We start from the raw sequence: 25,247 nt of genomic DNA, 5'->3' as shown, positions 1-25,247 counted from the left end.
GAACTACCCTTGACCCTCGTGAGACATGCAGGGAACCTGACTTTTCTTATTTTGCCTCTATATTCTGTAGTATTTCTTTTACAGTGATCTAAACCACCCATATTTTACAGCTCTCCTGACTTTCAGGACATTGAAGAATTAATGATTTAGGCAGGCTGTCCCTGATGGTACTTGTAATTGCATAGTCTTTGTAATTATGCCCTTAATATTGTTTTTCCAAGAAGCTTTCTGCTCTCCTAACCCCTGTCCTTTAAATTTGCCTCTACTTGGTCATAATTAACAATTCTTAAATTACTGAAGCTTGCCTTATTTCACACATAATTTCCCTTTTCTTTGCTCCATCATTGCCTGTTCTAAAATCCATGAGCTCCCCTGCTTCGTATTGGTGGCTGCCCCATTATCCTCCACGTCTGTATTCCCAAATATTTCTTTATGGTTGGAGTCAGGACTTGGAGATCCTCCTCTTATTTTCTTTCATATATACATTCTTTATCCAAAAGTGGTCCCCACCCCTTTCCAAAGACTTAGTAGGCATCGTCCCATCCTACTACTTCCACAGTATATTTTACCATCACATCACCATCCAATCTTATCCTTTAAATGATTCCATTGATTGTTCCAAAAGAGGTGGGTGTTATGATATTCCTGAACCTCCTGGTGTGATGATCTTACAGAAGATATTCACAATGGAGGCATCCTACTTCTTTTTCCTTTTTATTGTTACCTGAGACCTTTCTGTCTGTGACTTTGCCCTTCAGCCTCATTGTAACTTTCAAGCTAAGTCTGTAGGCATCCTTAGTGCATAAACCTTTCCATTTTTTCCTTTAGCTTTTTTTCCTGATGTTGGTATAACCTCCTATATAGATCTCCCAGGCTGAATTATACTAAGGAAATTATAGTTTTGGCCATACATGAAGTCTTCCCATTCCTGCTGTTTGTGGCTGTAATACAATTCGGTATCTTCCTTCTGTGCAATGGTTCTCATGTCAATAATGAAGCATGGACAGATAGCGGTAAACATCAGGTTAATTTTTATTTTTTGGTAGCCAAAAGTTGCATGTGATGAAAATGTTTGCTCCTTTGTTTCTCAGCCCTTCCTGCTCTCTTCAAAGAAGAGTTAAGAAATGAGGAAGCCACTGAGGGTGAAGTAGTCACTCTGCGCTGTGAGCTGACCAAGACTGCTCCAGTGGAATGGAAAAAGGGGCACAGAGTACTCAAACCTAGTGAGAAATACAAAATGAGGCAGAAGGACGCCACTGCAGAACTGGTGATCCATAACCTAGATGAGAGTGATGCTGGTGATTACACCTGTGTGTGTGGGGATAAGCAGTCCACAGCTTCCTTAGCAGTACACGGTAATAACCATTTTCATCTAGATGTCCTCATTATCAAGCTTTTGATTCATTATTTTTTTTCCCATGTCCATTGTTTTTTCTGCATTGTTCTTGTCTGATATTGCTTGTCCTGGTAATTAATTTGCATTTTATGATCTAAAGGGAAAGCCTACACCCCATACAATGTGTCTTCAGGACCTGATCCCTTATTAAACAGAAGAGACCAGGCCCTAAGACACCTCCCCGCTGTTGCTCTAGTTTTTCCCTCTCGCAGCTCTGCTCCTCATCTGGAGGCTGCATTTGCGGCTCCATTTTAACCTTCTGTCATTGCATCCTCAGCACTGCCTGCACGCATCAAGGAAGGCCTGAAGGATGAGGAAGTAACAGAAGGTCGAACAGCCACTCTGCGCTGCGAGCTGACCAAAGTTGCTCAGGCAGAGTGGAGAAAGGGAAGCACTTTGCTCAAAGCCAGCGACAAATACAAAATGAGACAGGAGGGCACGGTCATGAAGCTGCTTGTCCATGATGTAGAACTGAAAGATGCTGGAGAATACACTTGTGTGTGTGGAGAACAGGAGACAACAGCTGCCTTGATAGTGAATGGTAAAAAAAACCTGTATCTGTATATCTGTACCATTGTGTATTTCTTTACCAGCTCATCACTATTTGTTGTGTGTTCACCTGTGGCTGAATTTTTATGAATTTGTAAGCTGTCTTTAAGATCTGGTTGCATCCAGGCTACTTTTCCATCTGTTGGTTTATCTAATGTCCTAGGATTATGAGGAAAGGAACCTCTTTCCACACTAAAATGTTCTCTGTTTCTGTACCTCCTTGTCCCTCCCATCATCTGTGTGACATGTCATTTTAATGTCCTGTGTCCATTTTGTGACCTTCAGCCCTGCCTGCGCTTTTCAAAGATGAACTGAAGAACCTGCAGGCCATGGAGAGCCAAACAGCCACTCTGCACTGTGTGCTGACCAAGGCTGCATCCGTGTCATGGAAGAAAGGAAACAAAATACTCAGAGCAAGTGAAAAATACATCATGCGGCAGGATGATGTCCTTGCTGAGCTGGAAATTCGTGAGCTAGATCTTCAGGATGCAGGAGATTACACCTGTGTGTGTGGAGACCAACACACCACTGCTTCTCTGACAGTGAATGGTAAATTCATCTTGCAGATGAGTGTCCATTATTTGTTTCTTTGCAGCATCCTGCTGCTGTATGAAGTGTTCACTTCTCAGCTTTAGGCTTTTTCCTAGGAATTAATTTGCATTCGGAAAATTAGAACTGTTTGTTCTGGCCTCTTAATTTTACCTGATATTCCTGAAAAGGAAGCTGAGGAAATGACTATTTCATCTTGCAGACTGATGACTATGCTGCATATTTAAGGTCACAGTGCCTAGAAAATGATCCTGTTAGACTGAGATGTTCTGCTCCCATGGAGGGTAACTGTGTCGTATGTTCTTTAAGTTGCATTTTGAATCCATCCTTTGATGTGCTATACTTTGGCCTTTCAGCTGAGCACTTCTTTTCTCTCTGTCACTGGTGGATTTAGTTTTCCAGGTCACTGTAGTGGTAACCCCAACAGCTAAAGTATCTGATTTGGACAGATTTAAACTTGAATTAATAGTTCATTATGCTGATCACAAATGCAGAGGTCTTAGTTTAAATACATTGTCTATTGACTTTCCATTCCCAGCCTTGCCAGTGGTTTTCAAGGAAGAACTCAAAAATGAAGAAGTCTCGGAAGGAGCATCAGTCTCTCTGCATTGTGAATTAAGCAAAGAAGCTCCAGTGCAGTGGAAAATAGGGTCCAAAGTGCTAAAAGCAAGTGACAAATATCAAATAAGTCAGCGTGGCACCACTGTTGAGTTGGTCATTCGTGACCTAGATGTAAAAGATGCTGGAGATTACACCTGTGTTTGTGGTGACCAGAAGACAACATCAACCTTAACAGTTCATGGTAAAAAGTCACTACTAAAATTAATAAATAGCATTATAGATAGTCATCATTCTGAAATTCGGCTATTTCTGATGTGGATCAATAACTTGTCTTGTGTTTGGTTTTGTTTTTTCTTTCTGAGAAAAAAATAGGGCAAATTTTGGGGTCAAATTTGCTTCCCTTTAAAAGGAGAAAGAGATTTTTCTTTCTGTTCAGGATCCCTTTTCTTACATATTTACGTTTTCCAGCTCTTTTTGCCCCTCACCCCCACAGTTCATTTCAGCTACCTTCAGTCTTTTCCAAAACATGCAGACAGGGGTCTGTCAGGCCCCCTGCTCTACAGAACTGCTCAGAGAAGTGAAGGATAAGGAAACAGAAGGAGAAATCTTGCTGCTGTGTGACCTGGCCACCACTGCTCCTGGGCAGTGGCAGGAAGAGTAACCTCATTCTTTTAAGGCATGCAGAAGGAGATAAGAGTTCAGAGTCAGTACCCCTGACCTAGGTTTGAAGGATGCAAGGGTCTGCACTTCTGTGTGGGGATCAGCAGAGTAAGGACTACTTTAATGTTAGGGACTAAAAAAAAACACAGCAACACAGACATATCAGCAGTTATCCCCTTCTTTATACTAGCTTCCAACAGACCAATACAGAAATACATCCTTGTGTTATGTTAATAATCTCATTGCCTGATATTCAGCTCTCCTGTCCTTAATGACTATCTATTTTAATGGAATAACAGCCCTTGTCTCTGAGGAACTTCATCTATCACAGATCCAGTTCTGTCCCCTCCAGCTTTTTCCAAAAGCTCCTGAATCATGTACTTTTCTGACATATTCTGGAAGTGCTCTTTGTATACTGCACTGCTAACAGTAGTTGTGCATGAGGCACATTTGTGGGTAAATGGTAATAATTTGTTTTCCTGAAGTTTTTTCATTCTTTGGTTTCCAATTTTCAAAACGGGAAATAGTGAGAACTTGAAATTCTCCATTTATGTGTAATGACCCTTCAAATTTCAATTTAAAACTAAAAACAGTTTTCTTTTGAACTCTGTCTGCTTTTGTGGAGATGGGACTATAAATTTGCAATAAAAACAAAACAGAAAATGACAACATTCTTCTACTAGCCTCCAAATACTGCACCCAGTAGTGTTACTCGTGAGTGCTGTTGACCTTTTCAGTATTGTTTTTTCACCATGACAAACAACAGTCAGGTCATTGACTGTTGTAGATAAGATTAGATAAGATCTCTTATCTATAGTAAGGATAGCTTACCCTGCCTGAAGAAGGATGCTTTCAGGATTTCTGAACTAGGCTATAGCTAAAGTTTAGAATAGGCTGAAAAAGGGAGGTGTAAAGGGAAATAACCCGAAGCATGGAAAAAAAATTAGTCTTTCAGTTCTGGTTTTCTGATGACCATTTGTCCGTGTTGCATCCTTCAGCTCTGCCACCACTCTTTAAGGAAGAGCTAAAGAACAAGGAAGCAGTAGAAGGTGGAGATGTCACCCTGCACTGCGAGCTCACCAAGGCTGCTCCAGTGGAGTGGCAGAAGGACCAGAAGATTCTCAAAACCAGCAAGAAATACAAAATGAGGCAGGAAGGGACCCGGGCAGAGCTGGTGATTCATGAAATAGCTGAGGAAGATGCAGGAGACTACACCTGTGTGTGCGGAGAGCACCAGACCACAGCTGTTTTAACAGTACAGGGTAAAACTATCCTGACCCCCTATTTCCTAACTAGAAATGTTTATCCTCTGCTAGCAGGTGTTCGATTTTCCATGTCTGTTTGTTCAACCCTATCAGTTGAATTTCCATTTATTTGAAATAGCATTGCCTGTCTTTGCTGACCTTTGATTAGAAAATACCACTCTATATTCTTCTCTGTCATCCTTTTGTCTTTTCCTTTCCTCGATCACAAACCTGCTGTCCTTTTATCTTTCCCTTCTGATATTCCTTTCCTAGCATATAAAAACACTGTTCTTTTATCTTTCCTTTCCTGCCTTTGTTTCCTAAAACACAATTCTGCTTTTTCTTTCCCTTTCCTTTCTGGCATTCTCAATGCCTAGCATTTGAATGTAGGGTATAATAGGCAGTATCTAGAATAAGGTTGTGTTAGTTATTTCTTCTGTGCTGAGGTATGTTTATATTGGGTTTTGTGCCCATAACAGCTGTCCTAATGCACAGAGATAGGTTAGCAGTGTGAATCTGGTTTTCTAAGTAGGATGTTTTAATTTAGCTTCACAACTGTGGGGTGAGCCATTAAATTTAAGATCTGAGACATCCAACCTTGTGTCCAACAGGTGGAATATCCTGTTATCTCTCCTAGTTAATAGAACCACATATGTGAAGTTCACAAAATTAATTTCAAGGACATAACTTGCAGTGGTTACTAGAATTAAGCAAATGGGGAAAGTATGCTCTGAGGCAGGAGTACAGGCTTGGGATTCAGCATTTGGAGATTTTCTCTGGGGTCAAGAAGCATCTGTGAGCCCTGGCTGAATCTTTTCAAGGGCACCTCAAGGAAGAAGGAACAATGATGAGGAAGGAGTTGTGCCAACACTCAGAGCTCAGTGGGACTGCTCTGTAAGAAGGAAAGGACATTACAAAGGCCTGAATTTTGTGAAAGACTATCACATATGTGAACTAAGGAGCTCACAGATGATGATCTTGTTTCTTCTTATATGGAAACTGGTGGAAAGTAGGTGTAAATCTCTTGATGAAAGTGCAATTCTGCTAGTAGGAAGTCAGCACAAACCAAAAGGATTAAGGTATATATTCCCAGTAGGATGTTTTCCTTTCTGTTTCCTCTCTTTGTTGCTGATGCTGCCCCTCCATAACCTTCACAACCGTACCCTGTCACTTTCTACTCCCACCCACCCCAGGAGATATCCTCAGTTTGTAATACCTTTTACCTGCATCCTTCAGCTGTGCCTCCATTTTTCCAAGAGGAACTGACCAACAAGGAAGCAGTAGAAGGTGGAACGGCCACTTTGCACTGTGAGCTCAGCAAGGCATCTGCCCCTGTCCAGTGGAAAAAGGGCCATCGCATCCTCACCTCGGGCAACAAGTACAGCATGAGCCAGGAAGGCTGTGTCGTGGAGCTGGTAGTTCATGATTTAGACTTGAATGATGCTGGAGATTATATCTGTGTGTGTGGAGATGAGACCACTACAGCTGCCTTAACAGTGTCTGGTAAAGTAATCCTTGGGACTGAGGTTCTCCAGACCGTAGATCTACCCAAGTCTCTGTTGCTGTGGCCTCTTCCCATTCCTTCTCTGTTTGCTTGGGCTTTTGTGTTCCTTTGGATGTAGCTTATGTGCTTCTTCCTACTGTTGGAATATAGAAAATAGTTTCCTGTTGGTATTTCTCCTCCTCCTCTGCACTGGTTCTTCTCACTGTCCTTGCCCTGATGCAGTGTCCAGGGAAGCTGGGGGAGATTTTCCCATTGTGTTCCACTGGCCTGGATCAGGGTTTAGTAATGCACCATGCGTCCTTTCCCAATGGACTTCAGTGGATTTTTTTTAGTAATATTCACTCCCTATGTGGTAATTCTTTTACTCTCCAGAACTGCCTCCAGAATTCAAAACAGACCTGAAGGACCTAGAAGCTGAAGAAAGTGGGACAGCTACGCTGCACTGTGAGCTGACAAAACCTGCTGTGGTGGAGTGGAAGAAAGGGCAGGAGGTGCTCAAAGCAAGCAGCAAATATAAAATGAGACAAGATGGTGCTGTTGCAAAGTTGATTATCCATGATCTGGATGTGGAGGATGCTGGAGATTATACATGTGTGTGTGGAGATCAGCAGACAACAGCCACTTTGACAGTCAATGGTAAAACAAACAAACACTCCATATATATATAAATATATGTGTATAAATATTTTTTTTTTTTCTGGGATACAAAAGCTGTGTTTTATTGTCACTTGGCTCTTGGAGAAGACTCGGCTACGATTCATAAGTAGGGTGTGTAATAGCATGGTCCATACAGCCTGATAGAGTGAGCAGGTAGAAAATGGGAATTGCAGTGCAGAGCTAAGTGCATTTTCTCCGTCTCTTACTTTCAGGGTAGTTGTAATATCTCTCCTACAAGTGGCCTGCCCTAAAAGGGAATCTGAACTCTTACAAGTCCTGCTGGTCTTCAGGACACATCTTCAGCAATCAGAACAACATGTTGGCTATTTTTATAGTGGGAAACATATTCTGCTATTTTTCTGTCATGGATTGGATTAAGTTAGCATACCCTTTGTGGCAAATGTAACTTCTTGAAATCAATTTTTTCTTGTTCTGCAGATAATCCTTTTACCTCCCATGGGGAAATAGCTTTGTACTTCAAATCTACAGCATTGAGATTTAGAGCCATCTGCATATAAGCTCTTTTGGTGTTTCCATTTTCTTTCTACTTTCTCTTTCCCAAACCCCAGCTGCAGTATGTTGCAAGTTATGTTTCTATTTTATAGCCCTACCAGCACTTTTTAAACAAGAGCTTCAGAATACCGAGGCAGAAGAAGGTGGTATGGCAACACTGAGGTGTGAGCTTACCAAACCCAAGGCTCCAGTGGAGTGGAGGAGAGGCGATATTACTCTCTACCCTGGTTTGAAATACGAAATGAAGCAGCAGGGCTCCACTGCTGAACTGGTCATTTATGATTTAGAACTGGATGATTCAGGAGAGTATACCTGCGACTCTGGACATCAGCAGACAACAGCTGCAGTAACCGTACATGGTAGGCAGAGTACTGACCCTTGGCTCAGTAGAGAAGAAGTGAAAGGAGCATCTCTTAGTATTCTCTAAGGATATTTGTTTGTTTTGCTGCTGGTCTGTGCCAGTTTACCTATTCTACTTGAGTCTGACCCTTGGTCAGGGTAGAAAGGCTCTGCTTTCAGTATCTGGAGTGATTTATCATCATCAAAGCAATTTAAAGGTGTCGTGATGTCAAAATGCAATGAACCCCTTGCCCTATGAGTGCAGGAAGCATGGGAATTTGGGAAACAGATAAGCTAACAGGCTGATTCTGTTGGTTGTTGGTTGCTTCTCTAGGCATGAGAGATGCATAACTGGGAGTAATGCCTGATTGAGCTGATAAGAGATGCAACAACTGGTGGATGAATATTTTTTTTTAACATGAATTTGCTGTATTATTACTTGAGGCTTCCAGCCTCAGGTACAAACTTTGAGTGCAAACACCTGCATCCACATCTGTTTTCCTCAGCCCCTTCTACCAATCTAAGCAAGATATAGCCTGAAATCTGTATTTCTTCTTCCATTTATCACTTTAATGTCATCTCTTAATGCATTGCCTCTTCTTGAGTTTTAAATGCTACCTTAATCTATTATATGTTGGTAGAAGTTTTATTTGGGGCGTGTTGGGGAGGAAGGAATATTCTTAGCTCGATATTGCAAACTCTCAGGCTTTTATTGAGGAACAAGGGTTCATGTAGGAAAGAGCATGTCCCACTGTTTCTTGGTGGTTTTTGAATAAAAGATCCCTAGCTGGCACAGAGAGACAACCACAGGAAAGTCTGACTACTTCAGGCAGCACATTAGGCTGTTCTGGGGACCACTCTTTTTCTAACTTAACCGTCTGTCCTCAGATCTTGGTTCATATAATGCTTCAAGAAAGGTGTTACCGAGAACCAGAGCTGCAGGCCAAGGATTGTGGAATCATTAGAACAGGCTGTTTCTGCAGAATGATGGTAGGATTGGATCCTTTTTGGACTCAAACACTCTTAAAACATTTCCCTCTCAAATTTTGCAGCACTACCTGTCACATTTAAGCAACCCCTTCAAAATAAGGAATCAGAGGAAGGAAGTACAGCTACTTTCTGCTGTGAGCTATCAAAACCCAATGCCTCAGTAGAATGGAAGAAAGGAGGAGTGGTGCTGCAGCCCAGCCAGAAGTATGAAATGAGACAAAGGGAATGCCTGGTAGAGCTCTTAATACATAATCTCAAATTAGAAGATACAGGAGAATACAGCTGTGATACTGGGGATCAGGAAACAAAAGCGTCTTTAAATGTGAAAGGTATGTGGTGTGAGCTGACTCAAAAAGCAGTAGATTGCATCTAACACAAGGCAGCATTCTGAACGTGATGATTTTGAACTACATGTTCTTTTTTCTTTATAAATATTTTCATTTTCATGAATGGAAAAGGATGATACTTCGTTCTTCCAGTGCTGTATTTAAGTCTTGGGTTCTAAGAAGAAATACTTTTTGGCTTTACAGTTGGAGAGAAATTAAAGAAAGAATAATGTTTTAGCATAACTTCTGGACATTTCACATGATATGTGGTTTAAGTATTTCAAAAAAGATTTTCTTCCAAATCCTGGAATGAGATTTACAATGACCTTCCTGATCTGTCAAGGCTGTCCGCGATGTTTTCAACTGATTTACTCCTGAGATCTTTGCGAGTTCAACTGAAGGATAAATCCATTCAAGGAGTTTAACCCTGGGAAGGACTTGAGTCAAGGAGCAAAGAAAAGAAATGTTATAAGTGCAGATGGCTGCTTCTGATGCAGAAAGATCTGCTATCAGCTCCAGGCATACTAGAAAAAATGGATCCTGCCTAGGAATCTAGCACCTGCAAACAGTATCTTATTTCCCCAAGGTCCATCTATCTATGCTGTTTAGGCTTAACTCTGTCTTGAATAAAAGCTTCTGTTCTTTCTCATTTTCTTTTTTCTTTAGCCCTACCAGTTCTTTTCAAAAGGGAGCTTAAGGACAAGGAGGTTGAAGAAGGAGCTGCAGTGAAATTCCAGTGTGAGCTGACAAAGGAAAATGCGACTGTGGAGTGGAGGAAAGGCACCATGGAGCTCTTCTCATGCGCCAAATATGAAATTAAATTAAGTGGTTGCACAGCTGAACTGGTGATCCATAATGTAGAACCAGAAGATGCCTCTGATTATACATGTGATACAGGAGACCAGCAGAGCACAGCAGTCCTCAGAGTGAATGGTTAGCATTGCATCCCAGTGGAACAGAAGTTCAAAGGGATTTGTGGAATTGTGTAGATGGTATTCTGTTATTTGTTGGTGAATCAGGCCCCCAAAAAGTAAGATAAAGAGGAAAGGCTTAGGAGGTGCCCAGTTATATACCAGTATACAGAAAATAAGATCTTATGGGACAGGATTTGTAGAATAGCTATTTAAGCCTGTAAAGCACGCTGCATTGCTCCGTTCCTTGGATAGTGGTAAAACATCATGGGGGTGTTGGAAATTCTAATAGATCTTTATTTCTGGCACTTAGCATTTATTGCTTGTTCACTTGGATCAATATCTAATTGTAGGACATTTACTAAAAGCATTTTAAAACATCTACTGCTTTCAATTTTTGTAATGTCCTGCCATGAAGATCCTGAGAACACCGTGTTTAAACAAACCAGGAGTAATGTCTGTGATTAATTGTCATCTGTGAAGTGTTTGTGGTTGTCTCTGACTGTTAGGTGGAACTTGTGGCTTTGATCTAAGCCACAACGTTTCAAGCTATATCCTGTGGGCTGGATCTGACCCAGGAAGCAGCTCCTGCCTCAGCTGTGAGTCCCGTGCTTGCTTTATATGCAATTTTCTGAGCCTCTCCTTCTCTGGATATACAGAATTAAATAATAATAATAATAAATAAATAAATAAATGTTATAATAATCATATAACCACATAATGCAAATTTGTTCTGCAGCTTCAGACCCTGGGTGACTTGTGCTGAGTTGTCCAGACCTGAGCATTCATTTGTACATTGAAGACAATGTTCATGTGTTAATTGTCTTTTGCACTTTGCAGCCATCAAGCCCCAGCTGAGGCAGCAGCTGAAGAATGAAGAAGTGGAAGTGGGAGGAACAGCCAAGCTACGCTGTGAGATTTCCATAAGCAAAGCAGAAGTGGAGTGGAGGAAAGATGGAGTCCTGCTTCACTCGAGTTCCAAGTATGAAATGTGGCAGCACGGCACCGTCCGTGAGCTGCGTGTTCACCACTTGGAGCCCAGTGATGCTGGCGAATATTCCTGCAAGGCTGGAGATGAGACGACCTCTGCAAAACTGACTGTGAAAGGCAAGAGACATTTCCTGGGGCAAGGGGATTTTCACTTTAAGATGCTAAGATTTTACAACAGAGTTGATGCTATTGTGATAAATGCACACAGAGTGCAGGAAGGGCACCATGAAGTAATATAAAATCTTATGGTGTAAGAATGTACAGAAGCAAAGATTCACTTGGTGGGCAGGAGAAGATAAGGCAGCTGAAATTTTTGGTTCAGGGCTTGAAATATTTTGTTGACATCATGTGCATGTGAGTGAACAGATGGTTCATCCATCCTTAGCTTCCAGTCACATGGCAGCTGCATCTGGCCTTAATGTCATTGCAGATAGAGCTTGCATTCAAGTTGGACCACTAGTCTGGAACAACCACCCTACAGGCTCATCCATATTATAGATACTCTGCCTGCTATGCCCAGCTGCACCATTTTTCATGCAGAGTGACCTCAGTTGTATAGATATGTGCTGCGTTTGCTCAGATGGAGACTGCGCTGCTTCTCTTTCAGTATTCTCCATCAGGTTCAGGGTACAAGCAAGGTATTGCCAGCTCTGTGTGTGTGATCTTTGCACATATCTACAGTTGTCCAACTGTTCTAGAAGCAGGACTCAAGCAAACCAAAGCACAAACGTCCTGTGCTCCCACTAACCCAATAAGCCATGCTGAGAGCACCATGCCATCCAGATACCCAGCCAGTTTGGAGCACCAGCACAGTATTTCTGTTTGCAAAAAGACAGAAAGACAGCAGAGGGATCACTTTTTAATGCTATTCTGTGAAGATATCTAAGTGCAAATGTAATAAATTTGCATACTGAATTTGGAATCTGGCATTAAAGTCTAATCCACCCAATTACAGTATCAAACATAATTACAAAAATCAATATGCAGTGCATCTCCGAGACAGAGCAAGCAAGAAAGCCACTAACTGAGAGATATGTTTCACATACACTGAAAGCCACTAACTGAGAGATATGTTTCACATACACTGAAAGCAGTCAAACAGCAGAGTTTGAAAGGTAATTTAAGAGGCTGTGATATCTTTGTCCTTGGAGGTATTTAGAGGTCAGCTGGACAAGGCTCTGAGCAATCTGCTGTGAGCTGGCTCTGATTGGACCAGATGAGTGCCAGATGTCCCCTCCAGCCCGTATTATTCTCTGATTCTGTTATTTGATCCATGTTTTTCCTGTGTTGATTACTGACTGGGCTGTTTGCAGAGCCTGACGTGACCATTGTGAGTGGCCTGAAGGACATGGTGGTATTCGAAGGGGATGATGTCACCTTTCAGTGCCAGGTTTCTCATGAGAATGCAAGGGATGTTGAATGGAAGCTACAGGATGTTGCTCTGCAAAATAATGAAATGAATGAGATCTCGGTGGAAAAGGGAAAGATCCATAAGCTGACGTTAAGGAAGGTGACAGAGCAGGACATTGGCACTATCGCTTTCCGAGTGGGACCACACGTGTGTACAGCAGAGCTCACAGTAAAAGGTAAGGCACCCTGTGATGTGCTGAAGAAACAAGATTGGTGAGAACAGGTGACGTTTTGTTTTTGTGTATGCTAATAGGAAATTTAAGGCCAATTTTCACTTCTTGTTAGCTCATGTTAGTAGGGTGCTTGGGCTTCAGAGTGCACATGATGCACTAATGTGCTCTTCTGTGGTGCAACCGCTATGGATCCAAAGTGGAGAAACCACCAGTTTCATGGTCCTGAAGCTGACTGTGTTTCTTTCTCTAAACACTGTTTTCAGTAAATTCTCAGCCAAACATTTTTCTCCTTTCCTATTTGAAACTGTTGGTCTGATCAAAGTCCCCATCCCATCTGAACTGACCAAAGCATCTCTAAAGTTTGTGATCAGTGCTTCCAGTAACTTCACAAAATATTTCTGAGCGGGTTTCATCAGAAATCCATTCGCTTGTTTTAATGTCCCAGAATATTATACGGAAGTTAAAGTATATTTTAATACTTTACTGTTCAGCTGTAGGTTTACAACTGTAGAGAAACAAAATAAATAAAACTGTAAGTTCCTTTACTGCATTTGTAATTTCAGTGCCACCTCCAGTCTTTAAGGAGAAATTACAGAGCACAGAATTGCAGGAAGAAGAAACTGCCACCTTCCACTGTGAGGTCTCCCAGCCTAATGTTGCAGTGCAGTGGAAGAAGGGTGCCCAGGTGATTTCCTCAAGCTCCAAATATGAAATCAGGCAAGAGGGAACAATCCATACTTTAAAGATTTATCACTTAAAACCAGAAGACTCAGGCAAATACACGTGCGATAATGGAAACGAGCAAACAACGGCCACTTTAACAGTTAAAGGTAGGTTGTTTTGTTTTAAGAGGAGAAGTTTTTTCCACTTTCTTGGGTGAGTGCTTATGAGAAGGCAGTGCTGTCATTGACTTCAGATCTGTTTTTCTGATGTAAAGCAGCTGAGTCCTTTTGAAGTTAAGTCTGGTAGTTCCAAGCTTAGTAACTGCTTCCACAAGTCTAGACCCAAGACCTTCTTTGTTGTCACTCAGAAAACCAAGGCAGGAGCTAAAATTAGCACAACACCATTCTGATTCTCAGGCACCTCTGTCCTTTGAGCTGTATTCCCACCTGGACAAATGGTACTCAAGAATCAAAGTGCTCATATGTACCTGGGCACTCAATTCCAGGTGAAAAGCAGGGCACCTAAATATGTTTAATGCTTAGGGTCTTAAAAATAGCTGTAATGTGCCACTATGTCCATTAAAAAAAAAAAAAAATCCACCCTGCTACTAATACATTATTAATGGGGCTTTTTCTGAGATGGAAGATCAGCTGAAATAAAGAGGAACCTGGAAGTTCTTGTGAAATGTCATCTTTTGAAATATCCCTCAAGGACATGGGACATGTTTCCCATGAAGGGCATACTTGCTGTCACACTAAATTCAGGATCCAGTGATGACAAAATATCTGTACTGTAAGCACGTCCTCTGATGGTGGCTGGCCTTTGTGTGTGTGTGGTCCCAGCCATTCCAGAACTCTTCAAAAAAGAAATCCAAAATCAGGAGGTTGAGGAAGGTTCTGCAGTCACCCTTCATGCTGAGCTCTCCAAACACAATGCACCAATGAGGTGGTAAAAAGGGTCAGTCTTACTCCAGGCCAGCAACGAGTATGAGATTAAACAAATGGGCTCTGGTGTGGAGCTACTCATCCATGATCTACAGGTGAAGGTTGCTGGAGACTACAACTGTGACTCTGGTGATGTGAAAACTATGGCATTCTTGGTAGTGAGAGGTGAAAAAATCTGTCACTTCACCTTTTAGGGAGCTCTAGTTTAATTTAGACATTTCATAGGAAAGATTCAGGGACACTATGGCAGAGAGTCCTTTTCTTTTTTTTTTTTGTGATAAGGGTTTCTCACTCAACAATGATGCAGTCTGACAGACAAGCTCTTCACAAACTTGTCCGTTAAAACATTATTTTTCCGCATTATATATTTCTTAGCTTCACAGATTAATAGGGCTGCAGGAGTTAGCTGCACAGTAGGATGCCTTCACTTCAAATGCCACTGTAGAAAAACCTTGACTCAAGCTATTGTCCATCTGTCCCACAGAATACACCATCCTCTCCTATGTCCCCTGCAAGCACCTCCTTATTTTTCTCTTCTATATACATCTGCCACCCAGTTCCTATGAATGCACTATGATTTCTACAACCCCATCTCCTTCCCTTATAAATCCCAGTTCAGCGTTATTCGTGGAGCCACCAACGTTCTTCTAGGCAACTAAACTTGTGAAACAAAAGTTCTACACATGGCAGATTGTAAATCAACCTACCAAAACTCTGTCTTGACCCATCACTGTTAAATTTCAATGCAGAGACATCAAACTTTCATTCCTTTTCTGGGTCCAGCTTCCAAATGAGAAGCATTGTGGAATGTTATTTTTCTGTGCACCCTCGTAAACGCCCAGGAACTTAGCTATCAAGCATAGGATTTTGAGTTGTGGCTTTGGTGTACCCATTTGGAGTTATGTGCACTTAGATGCTCAAGAGCCCATATCTGTGACCACTCCTATGTAAAGTGGAACCAGAGGTTTTCAGCATGTGCATTCTTTGGTTTTTAAAGTCTTTGAGTTTTATCAAATTTGGAACGGTCCTACAGTTTCACTAAATGCAAGACTCAGTGACACAGTCATCAATGAAGCAAGCTTTTCCTCTGATTTCTCTTGGTTTAGCTTTACCAGTAATCTTCACACAACCACTCCAGAACCAGCAAGCTGAAGAAGGTGGCACCGTCACTTTGAGTTGTGAAATCTCAAAACCGAATGCCACTGTGCAGTGGAAGAAGGATGGGACAGTGCTGCGACCAAGTGACAAGTACAAGATGCACCAGTCTGGGGCTGTGGCTGAGCTAACGATTCGCAACTTGAGGGAAGCTGATGCTGGGGAATACATGTGCAATACAGGGGACCAGCAAACCACCGCAGTTGTGCACGTGAAAGGTAGGGCTGGACATGGGAAAATGTGGTATAGAGATCGTTGCTATGGCAGTGGCGCATGATTAAGTGATTTGACAGTTAGACTTTGCCCTGTGCCCAGAGGGATTTCAAAGTTATTTCAGGGGAATCAGAAACAGGTCTTTAGTCAATGGTTTAATGTTAACATCACCTACTAAAATCTGTTGACAATGTTTTCACAATACATATATTGCATATAAATGTGTGTCTATTATTTATATACACAATATAGTATTACATGCATATTTTTAGACTATCACATATATGTACATAATACATATGCACACATAAATGCATATATAATGCATATGTAAGAGTAACGTATCACACTATGTATGCCCATGCATGTAGTGTTTAGTGCCTTGTGGCCATTAGTTCTTTCAAATAATACAGTACTGTCAAGAACAAGCATAACAAAATGTTTAACCTAGGAAAATAGGAGGCTTCACTTGAAAATAGATATCAAACTCTGTTGACCTTTTCATAAAGAACCAGCAGCAACCATAGTGGAGATGCTGAAGGACGTCACTTCATATGAAGGAGAAGATGCAGTGTTTGAATGCAGGCTGTCGCGAGAAACAACCCAGGATGCTCAGTGGTTCCTGGGAGATGTTCCCTTGCAATCCAACGAAATGAATGAGATCAGAGTCCAAGGGACACGTCACACTTTGATCCTGAGAAAGGTGACACTAGAAGACTGCGGGCCTATCAGTTTCAAAGTTGGGCAGCATACCTCAGGAGCACAGCTAACTGTCAAAGGTGAGCAGCTTCCTAGGAAGAAGGGTTTAGGAGCTACTGGTAAGCACTGCTGATATTGCCTTAGCTTCTGGTGGTGTGTATGTGGGAGCAAGGGTCTCTGGAAATCTCGGAAGATTCAGCTAAAATAATTTAGGCATTAAAGATTTAGACATGCACATCTGAGCTAGTCATTTTAGACATTTTCACAGTCTGTAGAGTGAAGCAGACATCCTCTGAGGACCGCCTAACTTATCCTGAAACAAGCATCTAAGATATGTCATAATCAATGCTGAAGAACGTGAAGAATATTCTCTGAATTAATTTCCCACTCAGGATGTTTTCAGAAATTTGCTCTGATAAAACTTTCATTAAATTCTATAGAATGATTTTGAAAGGTTGGCTGTCAATACTTATCTTGTTTGTTTCCCTTTTATCATGTTCAAAGTACAACTCTGGGCACTCAGTTCTGATCTAGGGCAGTGCCGGATTCCCCATTTGCAGCAGTGTCTGTACCATCTTCCCCACAGTTGCTCCAGTCACCTTTGTAAAGGCCCTGCACAATTTGGAGCTGCAGGAGGGCAGCACGGCTCAACTGTGCTGCGAGGTGTCCAAGCCTGACATCCCCGTGGAGTGGAAGAAAGGCACGTCTGTGATCCACTCCAGCCAGAAGTGCAGCATCAAGCGGGAGGGGAACGTGCACACGCTGGTCATTCACGATTTGAACCGTGAGGATTCGGGAGAATACAGCTGCCACACAGCTGATGGGAAGACCACGGCCAAGCTAGAAGTTAAAGGTATGATTTTCTCTTTGCTCAGCAGTTGCGAGACCACAGCTGGAGGAGTACATTCTCTTTCTTGGAGCTCACCAGTACAAGAAAGACATTGAGGTACTGGAGCAAATGCAGCAGAAGGACTGGAGGACTTGAAGTAGGATTAGAGGGAATAACCTCAATTTGTGCCAGGGGAGTTTCAGTTGGAAATGAGGAGACGTTTCTGCTCAGCAAGAGCAGTCAGGCATTGGGACAGGTTGCCCAGGGAGGTGGTGGTATTACTGTCCCTAGGTGTGTTCAAGGAAAGGTTGGACCTGGTGCTTAGGGACATGGCCTAGTGGTGGCATTGGTGGTAGGGGATGGTTGGACCAGATGATCTTGAAGGCCTTTTCTAACCATAATGATTCTAAGCATAAGGAAAAGCAGGGGCAGCTGGTTTTTTTCAGCTTGGAGAAAAGAAGAGAAGGTTAAGGGGGGACCTTATTACTTGTCTGCAAATACCTAATGAGGATCTACAGAGAAGAGAGAGACAGACTTTTCTTGGGGAGCCCAGCAGACAGATGACGGTCAAAAAGTACAAGCTGCATTAAAAAAAAAAAAAAAAAAAAGGATTTCTTTTGACTAGGAAGAATAGGAAAAAAAACAAGCAACCTTTCACAATGTAGGGGTGGGCAGACACTGGAATTGAGGCCCAGACCTGTGGAGAAATTCCATCCTTGGAAGACTTCCAGAGGTCCCTTCAGCTTTAATTATTCTGTAATTGATCCCTGGCTGCATGACCTGAAATTGTTCGTAAAAATGGTGCAGCCTCAGGTTTGGATGTATATATTTGTTAAGTGCTTCTCTCCCATTCTGTGTTTTTATTTTGGGGATGAAAAACCATTTGGGATTCAAAAATGAGTATTGAAGTTAGGTGGGAATTCTTTGTGGAAAAAAAAAAAAGTCTAGGATATGGGGAGAAAAATGCAACTTCTGTAGAACTGATTTTTTTCCTGATGGTTAACTCCTCTCCTTCCTCCTCCACTTACTCTCTCTGGCTTAGAATTAGATAAACCTCTTTAGGTAAATGCAGCCAGAATTGTACCTGAACTTCATGAATGTTGTTACCATTCCAGTTCTTACCCATACCTTAAAACCAAAACATTCATCTATTTTATATTTTCATTTTGCCTGTTTGTTCCCTTTGCACCAATCTCCCTTTCAAGCCCTACCTGTGCTTTTCAAACACTGGCTGAAAAATGAGGAGGTGGAGGAAGGGCGCACAGCTGTGCTGCACTGTGAGCTGACGAAGCCCAACGCACCCGTGGAGTGGAGGAAAGGAAATACTGTGCTGCACTCAAATGACAAGTATGAGATCCGGCAAGAGGGGACACGTGTTGAGCTCTTCATCTACGATGCTGAGGCTCAGGATGCTGGGGATTACACATGCGACTCGGGGGATCAACAGACCACTGCGTCATTGCAAGTCAAAGGTAGGAGAAGCCTTGCTTGACAGCTGAGAATTTACAGCTGTGGTTGCCCTCCATAGGGTTCAAATTTAACTTTAGTCATTGAATTGCTGTTAGCACTCCGTTATCTATGAATTTCAACTATAGGAAGGGGTTTGATCCTCAGTCTGCTCTTTAAAGATGAATATAGTGTATTCTAAACCCAATTCTCAGCTGCAATTTTGATCTTACTGTGGAAGTTGAGAGCAAAACTGCAGCTGCTGTTAATGGAGAGTACATACAAGAGAAAAAAAACTTGCCTGCTGATAGTTCTGGCAATAAAAGACAGGAGTATTTCACTATACTTAAACCAGGCCCTTTTTAAATGAAGCCATTTATATTTAGTTGTGCTCGAGCAGCCCAAGATCTGTGGCTCTTTGTCCTTTTCTAGTGGCTGTGCTACTGGATTTTATAGTTTTATTAATTTTATACTGAATGCTGTGTATTTTAATTTAGACAACAAGATCATGCTTCTAGGTCCTGAGCTTAGCCCCCATAACCAGCATTTCGCTCAGTGAGTGGTTTCAGTGATTCAATGTCCAAATTGCTGTCACTGGTAATTTTGTACCTCTAATTATTTACACTGAAAATTATGGATATGCACACATGAAGTGCCTTATACAGCCCGTGACCTCTGCCAATCCTTTATGGGGCAGCAGTGGTCATCTTCACACCAGCAGCCTTGTGAGTGTCTGCTATGGCACAACTCAAACATCCTGCTCTGGGCTTGACATTCCCAGCTGGCAAATTGTAGTTCAGAAAGATGGGGAATGTCAAGCTGGAGAAAGGAGCATGCAAGTCACTCACCCCTGACCCATGTTACTGTTGTGGATGCTTCTCCACTGTAGTACTACCTGTGCTGTTTAATGAAGAACTGAAAAATGTGGAGTCTGAAGAAGGGGGAACAGCTGTCTTGCACTGTGAGATCTCCAAGCCAGGTGCCCCCGTTGAGTGGAGTAAAGGAGGGGTCGTTATTCAGCCCAGTGACAAGTATGAGATGAAGCTGAAAGGCAGCATTGCCGAGCTGATCATCCACGGCGTGGAGCCTGATGACTGCGGGGATTATACCTGCAGCACTGGATACGAGATCACCACAGGTTCTGTGTACGTGCAAGGTAAGGTGAAACTTGGTGGGAACGCTCTTATTTTGCTGCCTGAATTTCTTACAGAAATCTTTGGCAGTAACTGCCCAAACTTGTCACAGATGCGAACAGTTGAAACTCCATTCATTTCTTCCCTGATTTCAGTGAAGACATAAACATTTACATTCAGGCTGGGGTTGGACTAATGTGTATAAAATAACGTAGTTCGAGGTAGTGACTGTACTGTGCACCAGTGGAGGCAGTGGTACTGCTTAAAAACATTTGCTTGGAGTAACTGTTATGAAAAATACTGAAATTCACATTATTATCCATTATGGCTTCTATCATTGTTGATACTTGTATGACTTTTTTACTATACTGAACATAAATATCCTGTTTAACTTTTAAGCTACCTGTCCACCTTGCACTGCATACAAATGTCGGTGCGGATGGCTACAACACACAGGACAGCCAGGAACTGGTAATGGAATGGTGTCCTTTCAGTGATACGGTTTTTGCAGACACACACACTGCCTTGCAAGTGGGTGAAGGATTGAAGGTGGTTTCTCAGTCCCTTAAAGAAATTTAAGCCCTTTTTTTTTTTTCCTGGAACTGCATTACAAGTTCATTTCTCCTGGACAACTTGCACTGTTGCTTAGGTTAATTCTGCAAGAAGGAACTTGTGTATGTTTATGCTTGTGTTTTCCTTTGGCACCTTCTCTTGCTCTGTTATACAGAAGAAGAAGCAGTCATAGTTTCTGGTTTAAAGAACACAGACGTCTTTGTGGGTGAGTCGGCCACGTTCACCTGCGAGCTCTCACACCCGGGCGTGAAGAATGTACAGTGGTGGCTCGACGGATCTCCCCTTCACAACAACTTTGTGACTGAAATCTCTGAGCAGGATGGGATAATCCACACTTTAACCCTAAATGATGTGGCGTGCCACGACTCAGGCACTGTCACCTTCAGAGCTGGGTCTCTTATATCTTCTGCTAAATTATTAGTCAAAGGTATTTCGTTGTTAGATAGACAAAGATGGCCATCTCTGGAACTGCTCAGTGCACTAGTGCTTCTGCCTTCCTGGCTACCCTTACTAAATCTCTCCACAATTCTTCTGTGGCTTGATAATCCTGCAGCTCTTCACTTCTGCAAGTCACCCACGCTCACTCCAGAAGTCTTGTAGGAATGAGCACATCAACTTTTTCAACTTTTTGAATGGTTCATGTGAAGAAGGGTGGCAGGGCTACTGCTTTCACTGGACTTTTCAATGGAGCTGAACATACATAGGAGAAGAAACTGTGTTTTCACCACCGTGCCTGATTTTTTATCTCTCTTCAACATTTTTTTATAATGCCACAAAAAATTTGTGGGGCTGGAAATTCCCAGACTTGATCACTGTGCTGCTCCATAGCTGGGTTACTGGTACTGAGCTCAGCATATTCCTGAGACAAGACCTTGTGCTTATATGCCAATGGCTTCAGAGCTCGTTCTGGAAACCAAATGGTATATGGCATTGCGGTAACCCAGAGACAAAGAGAACCTCATTTCTTGATTGCCAGAATACTAATGGTCATCACTGTACTACCAAAACCTTGTCTGCTGAATGAATATTTTTCTCATTTGGTAAGGGTAGCCACAAACTGCAAATAACACTGAGCTCCAGACTTCATGATAAAGCAAGCTGCTTTCCATCCAGCCCCTTTATAGCCATTGGGAAAATGTTATTTGTCAGAAAAAAAAGTAACACTTATTCATTGTTTGGACAAGGGATTTATATATATAAATATATATGATATATTGATATGAAGGGTTAAGCATTGTATATTAAAATCTACCCCCAAACTATTCACCATAACAGGAATGAACCACAATATGAAATTGAATCAGCGATTGATTTCTCCTCTATCTAATGTGTCCCTTGTACATTCAGAAAATGTAACTCTATGTAGAGATAAAATACCAATTAATTTTTACTAATATCGGAGTCATCTAGCATCGAAATGACGTGTAAAATCCACAAACCCCATGTCCGTGTGTATGACTGTTGAGTTTCATGTTTCCTGACACAGAATTTGGTTCCAGGCTCTCTAGGCAAAGAACTCCACTGGGCATAAAGCATAAACTAGAAATAAATGCATCATGAGGTATTCTACTCAGCCAGATAAAGGGATCCTGAAAACTTTTAATTTCACAGAATCACAGAATCGTTGATATTGGGACCTCTGGAGATCATCTCATCCAACCCCACAGCTCATGCTACTACACACATGTGTGGATATTTTGTGCTTCCATTAAGGCAAGATGTGAACATGAATCACAGTAGTCTATGACTATCATTGGATTAGGATGAGAGAAGTATTTAAAATACACCCCAATTGCACTGTGCTCAGGAACATTTGATTTAACAGGAAAGTAAAAACTAGTAAAATTCCAACTGTGCTTGTACTAAAAGCCACTTTCCTGCATTTTATTTTGGCCAGAGACTTAGAAATAGATCTTTCTTCAAACTAGGCATATTTCAGTCTATCTGGCTATCCATGGTTTGTTCTTCATCAAGTAACATGTTGCTTTTCTCTCAGTTCCACATGCCCCATTCTCATCATGTAAGGCATGCTTATAACTGGAGATATTTTATAATAAGTGAGATCTTAGGGCAGGTTCTTCAACCTTCATGGTATCACTGCCCTAGAACTGCATTCATTCAACCGCCCAGCATGACGACATCTTCATATAGGGGAATGTGGAAAATGGGACAAGTTTGAAAGATCTGCAGCCTTCTGATCCCCTTGGGCAGAGGGAGAATTACAGACCCCAGTGCAACTCCTTGGCTCCTAAGGCCCAAGGAGCTTCCTGCTGCTCTGCAAAGGCAAATAGGACCACCAAGATCTTATCCCAGCAGTGGGACAGTGTGATGGGGCAGTGGAACCAGGACACCTTCCTTCTTCAAGACCACAGGTGACATTTGCTGCGAGGAGCACGTCTGCATCTTATGAGATGGGATAGCAGTGTACTCCCCTGGTTGCAAAGATACCTTCTTGCTTCTTCAGTCCTGGTGTAGCAAAACATCTCCAGGATCTGCCATTGATCTTCCTCTTCATAAACAGACAGACTCACAGAGTGGTAGAGGGACTTAGAGAGCAGGAGCAAGACTTGCAACAAGTTTCTGAGACATTAATAAAATTGTCTTTGCTTCCCAAGGTCTGTCAATAACATCCCAAGTCCTCCACACAATGCACCAGTTTTAGAGGAGCATTCCAGGCAGAGATCCAGTGTAGTTTAGTCTAGCCAGTTTGTGAACTGGCACAGGACAGGAATGAATATCTACATTTGAGCACTGGACTTTTTTTCAATGAGTGGTTGCTGTCTGCTCATACAGAAGGAGCCTCCCATGGCAGTTTCTTGTGGCTGTGAGGTTGCACATCCCAGGGAACCACTCTCAGCATCCCATCCACAGCTCTCCTGTCTCACACCTGCACTCCTGGCATGTTCTGGGAAGCAGAAGTGGTTCACGCTCCCTGCTTCCTAGTCTAGATGGTGTCTCTACCATGCTGGGAGGAAAACTAAGCCTGGAGGGACTCCCAGCAGATATTCTGTATAGAGGTTCATATTTAGAGCTAGTATGATGCTGGCCTTAATTGTTGGTGGCCCATGCTCCAGCATGATAGTTGTATTATAACGTGCCAGTTTTGCTTCAGTCCTGCTTGATGCTGATACAAACACAGACTAAACTGCTAATGCCCAGTGTGCCCAGCCAGCTTCCTGCTTGCACCTTCACTCCGCTTGCTTCCCATGGGCTCTGTGCTTGGCAAAAGTCTCTAAGTTGCTGTTTCCATGAGGATGCACTAATGCATGTCCTTCCTGACGTGTTGGTTGACAGATCCAACCATTGAAGTGGTCAGTCCCATGCAGGATATAACTGTTGATGAAGATGGCACAGCAGAGTTCATATGCCAGTACTCTAGGCCAGTGCACGCCATATGGAAGAAAAATGATCAGGAAATACATGCAGATGGGCAGCGAGTGATTATCGATCAGGACTGGAATGTAAGCATGCTAATAATTAAATCTACGGTACCAGAAGACAGTGGCATCTATTCTTGTGAAGCTGAAGGCACTAAAGTGATGGCTGCACTTGATGTTCAAGGTGAGGTCTTCCAGCCAAAGAGGAAGACTATCATGGCTTCCCAATAAAAGGTGGAAAAATCATGGCAGCATCTTGCAATAAGTGACACATTAGAACCCACTTTGGTGTTCACTCTATTGCTGATAATGAAAAGTTAAAAGTAGTTAAAATAAAAGTAGTTGGGAGTTAATGGGAATTGAATATGAAGCTGCAGCATTTCACTGGAGCTTAGTTCTAATTAATGCTCACTCATTACACCACTTACGCATCACACCCCTTCAACAAGGAACCAGATCTGGCTGAAACATCAGTGCAACGGGATGTGTCCTGATGATTTATTGTGGACTCCCAGACATAATGTTGGCCCAAAGCAATAATAAGAATACTTTCTCCTGTTACAGAGTGATTTTTACACACAGTATGCTCTAAAACTAGTAGCTAATAGAAGGTGTGAAATTTCTTTTTATGGCTAAGCTATCACGGTATTTTACCTGTTTCAAATACCAATTGGTTGGGAAATACCTCCTCACTTGTAATCAGCATTTGTAAGGGAAATTTTCCCTGAGAATCAGCAAATAAAAAGGTTAATAATAGGTTTCTGATTTTCTGTTGATGTCTTTTAATTTTTTTTCTGCTGTTTGCATATGGAATTCTTATTTTCAGTCACCGGGTGAATTAGCTCAATCAGCAAGGACAAGGATTCTGATTTGATTTCTGAATTATCATGTTTTGTTAGGCAAAATTATGCCTTTATGCCTAATCAGAGCTGTGAGTATAGAACAGCAGCATATTATTAACTGTAGTATTTTCTACATTGATAAGCACTTTGCATTTTAGGGTTTTAAAAAGATATTAATGAATATAGTCTAAAAACATCCCAGAGGAGGTAGAGGTAGGATCTACAATTATCTGCTTTTCATAGTTAGGAAAAGTAGTGCTCCAAAAATACACACAGAAACAGCTTGTCTCTATCCTAATAAAATCATACTTTCTCTAAGGATTTACAAAACCCTCATTGTCCTCCATAAGTAAAAATATCATAAAATACAGAACTGTTTCAGTTATTCATTATTATTTTTTTTTTGAGTAAATAATTTGTCATTACTTTTTACTTTGTTTAGATCAATTGTAGGTAGTAGCTATAAAGATCCTAACCAGGAATGTCTCAGGTCATTGGTTTATATTATGGACCATAATTGATATGACAATATGACCATTGTATGGTATCTGTGTAAACTGTATATACCTAACTGTTGGTTCCCACTGCTGTTCATATAATT

General features: G+C 41.8%; 1 protein-coding gene across 25 annotated transcripts in view; it reads left to right on the top strand.

Annotated features, from left to right (window-relative positions):
• Positions 1–25,247, top strand: part of OBSCN (obscurin, cytoskeletal calmodulin and titin-interacting RhoGEF) — a 185,576-nt gene that overhangs the window by 84,943 nt on the left and 75,386 nt on the right. For 12 of the 25 annotated variants that reach the window (XM_072033896.1, XM_072033887.1, XM_072033886.1 and 9 more), the window contains 20 exons: positions 1,092–1,355; positions 1,674–1,937; positions 2,231–2,494; positions 3,033–3,296; positions 4,714–4,977; positions 6,196–6,462; positions 6,836–7,099; positions 7,726–7,992; positions 9,025–9,291; positions 9,955–10,221; positions 11,040–11,306; positions 12,503–12,775; positions 13,336–13,602; positions 15,486–15,752; positions 16,257–16,526; positions 17,033–17,299; positions 18,481–18,747; positions 19,611–19,877; positions 20,582–20,854; positions 23,722–23,988. In XM_072033896.1, the coding sequence (XP_071889997.1) occupies positions 1,092–1,355; positions 1,674–1,937; positions 2,231–2,494; positions 3,033–3,296; positions 4,714–4,977; positions 6,196–6,462; positions 6,836–7,099; positions 7,726–7,992; positions 9,025–9,291; positions 9,955–10,221; positions 11,040–11,306; positions 12,503–12,775; positions 13,336–13,602; positions 15,486–15,752; positions 16,257–16,526; positions 17,033–17,299; positions 18,481–18,747; positions 19,611–19,877; positions 20,582–20,854; positions 23,722–23,988 (5,337 nt within the window). The remainder of the gene's footprint in view (positions 1–1,091; positions 1,356–1,673; positions 1,938–2,230; positions 2,495–3,032; positions 3,297–4,713; positions 4,978–6,195; positions 6,463–6,835; positions 7,100–7,725; positions 7,993–9,024; positions 9,292–9,954; positions 10,222–11,039; positions 11,307–12,502; positions 12,776–13,335; positions 13,603–15,485; positions 15,753–16,256; positions 16,527–17,032; positions 17,300–18,480; positions 18,748–19,610; positions 19,878–20,581; positions 20,855–23,721; positions 23,989–25,247) is intronic. The other 13 variants (XM_072033884.1, XM_072033881.1, XM_072033883.1 and 10 more) reach the window with 13 other exon arrangements.

Source organism: Anas platyrhynchos, chromosome 2 (assembly GCF_047663525.1).
Source record: "Anas platyrhynchos isolate ZD024472 breed Pekin duck chromosome 2, IASCAAS_PekinDuck_T2T, whole genome shotgun sequence".
NCBI lineage: Eukaryota > Metazoa > Chordata > Aves > Anseriformes > Anatidae > Anas > Anas platyrhynchos.
Note: the sequence above shows the minus strand (reverse complement) of the source record. Positions and strands in the feature narration are given on the sequence as shown.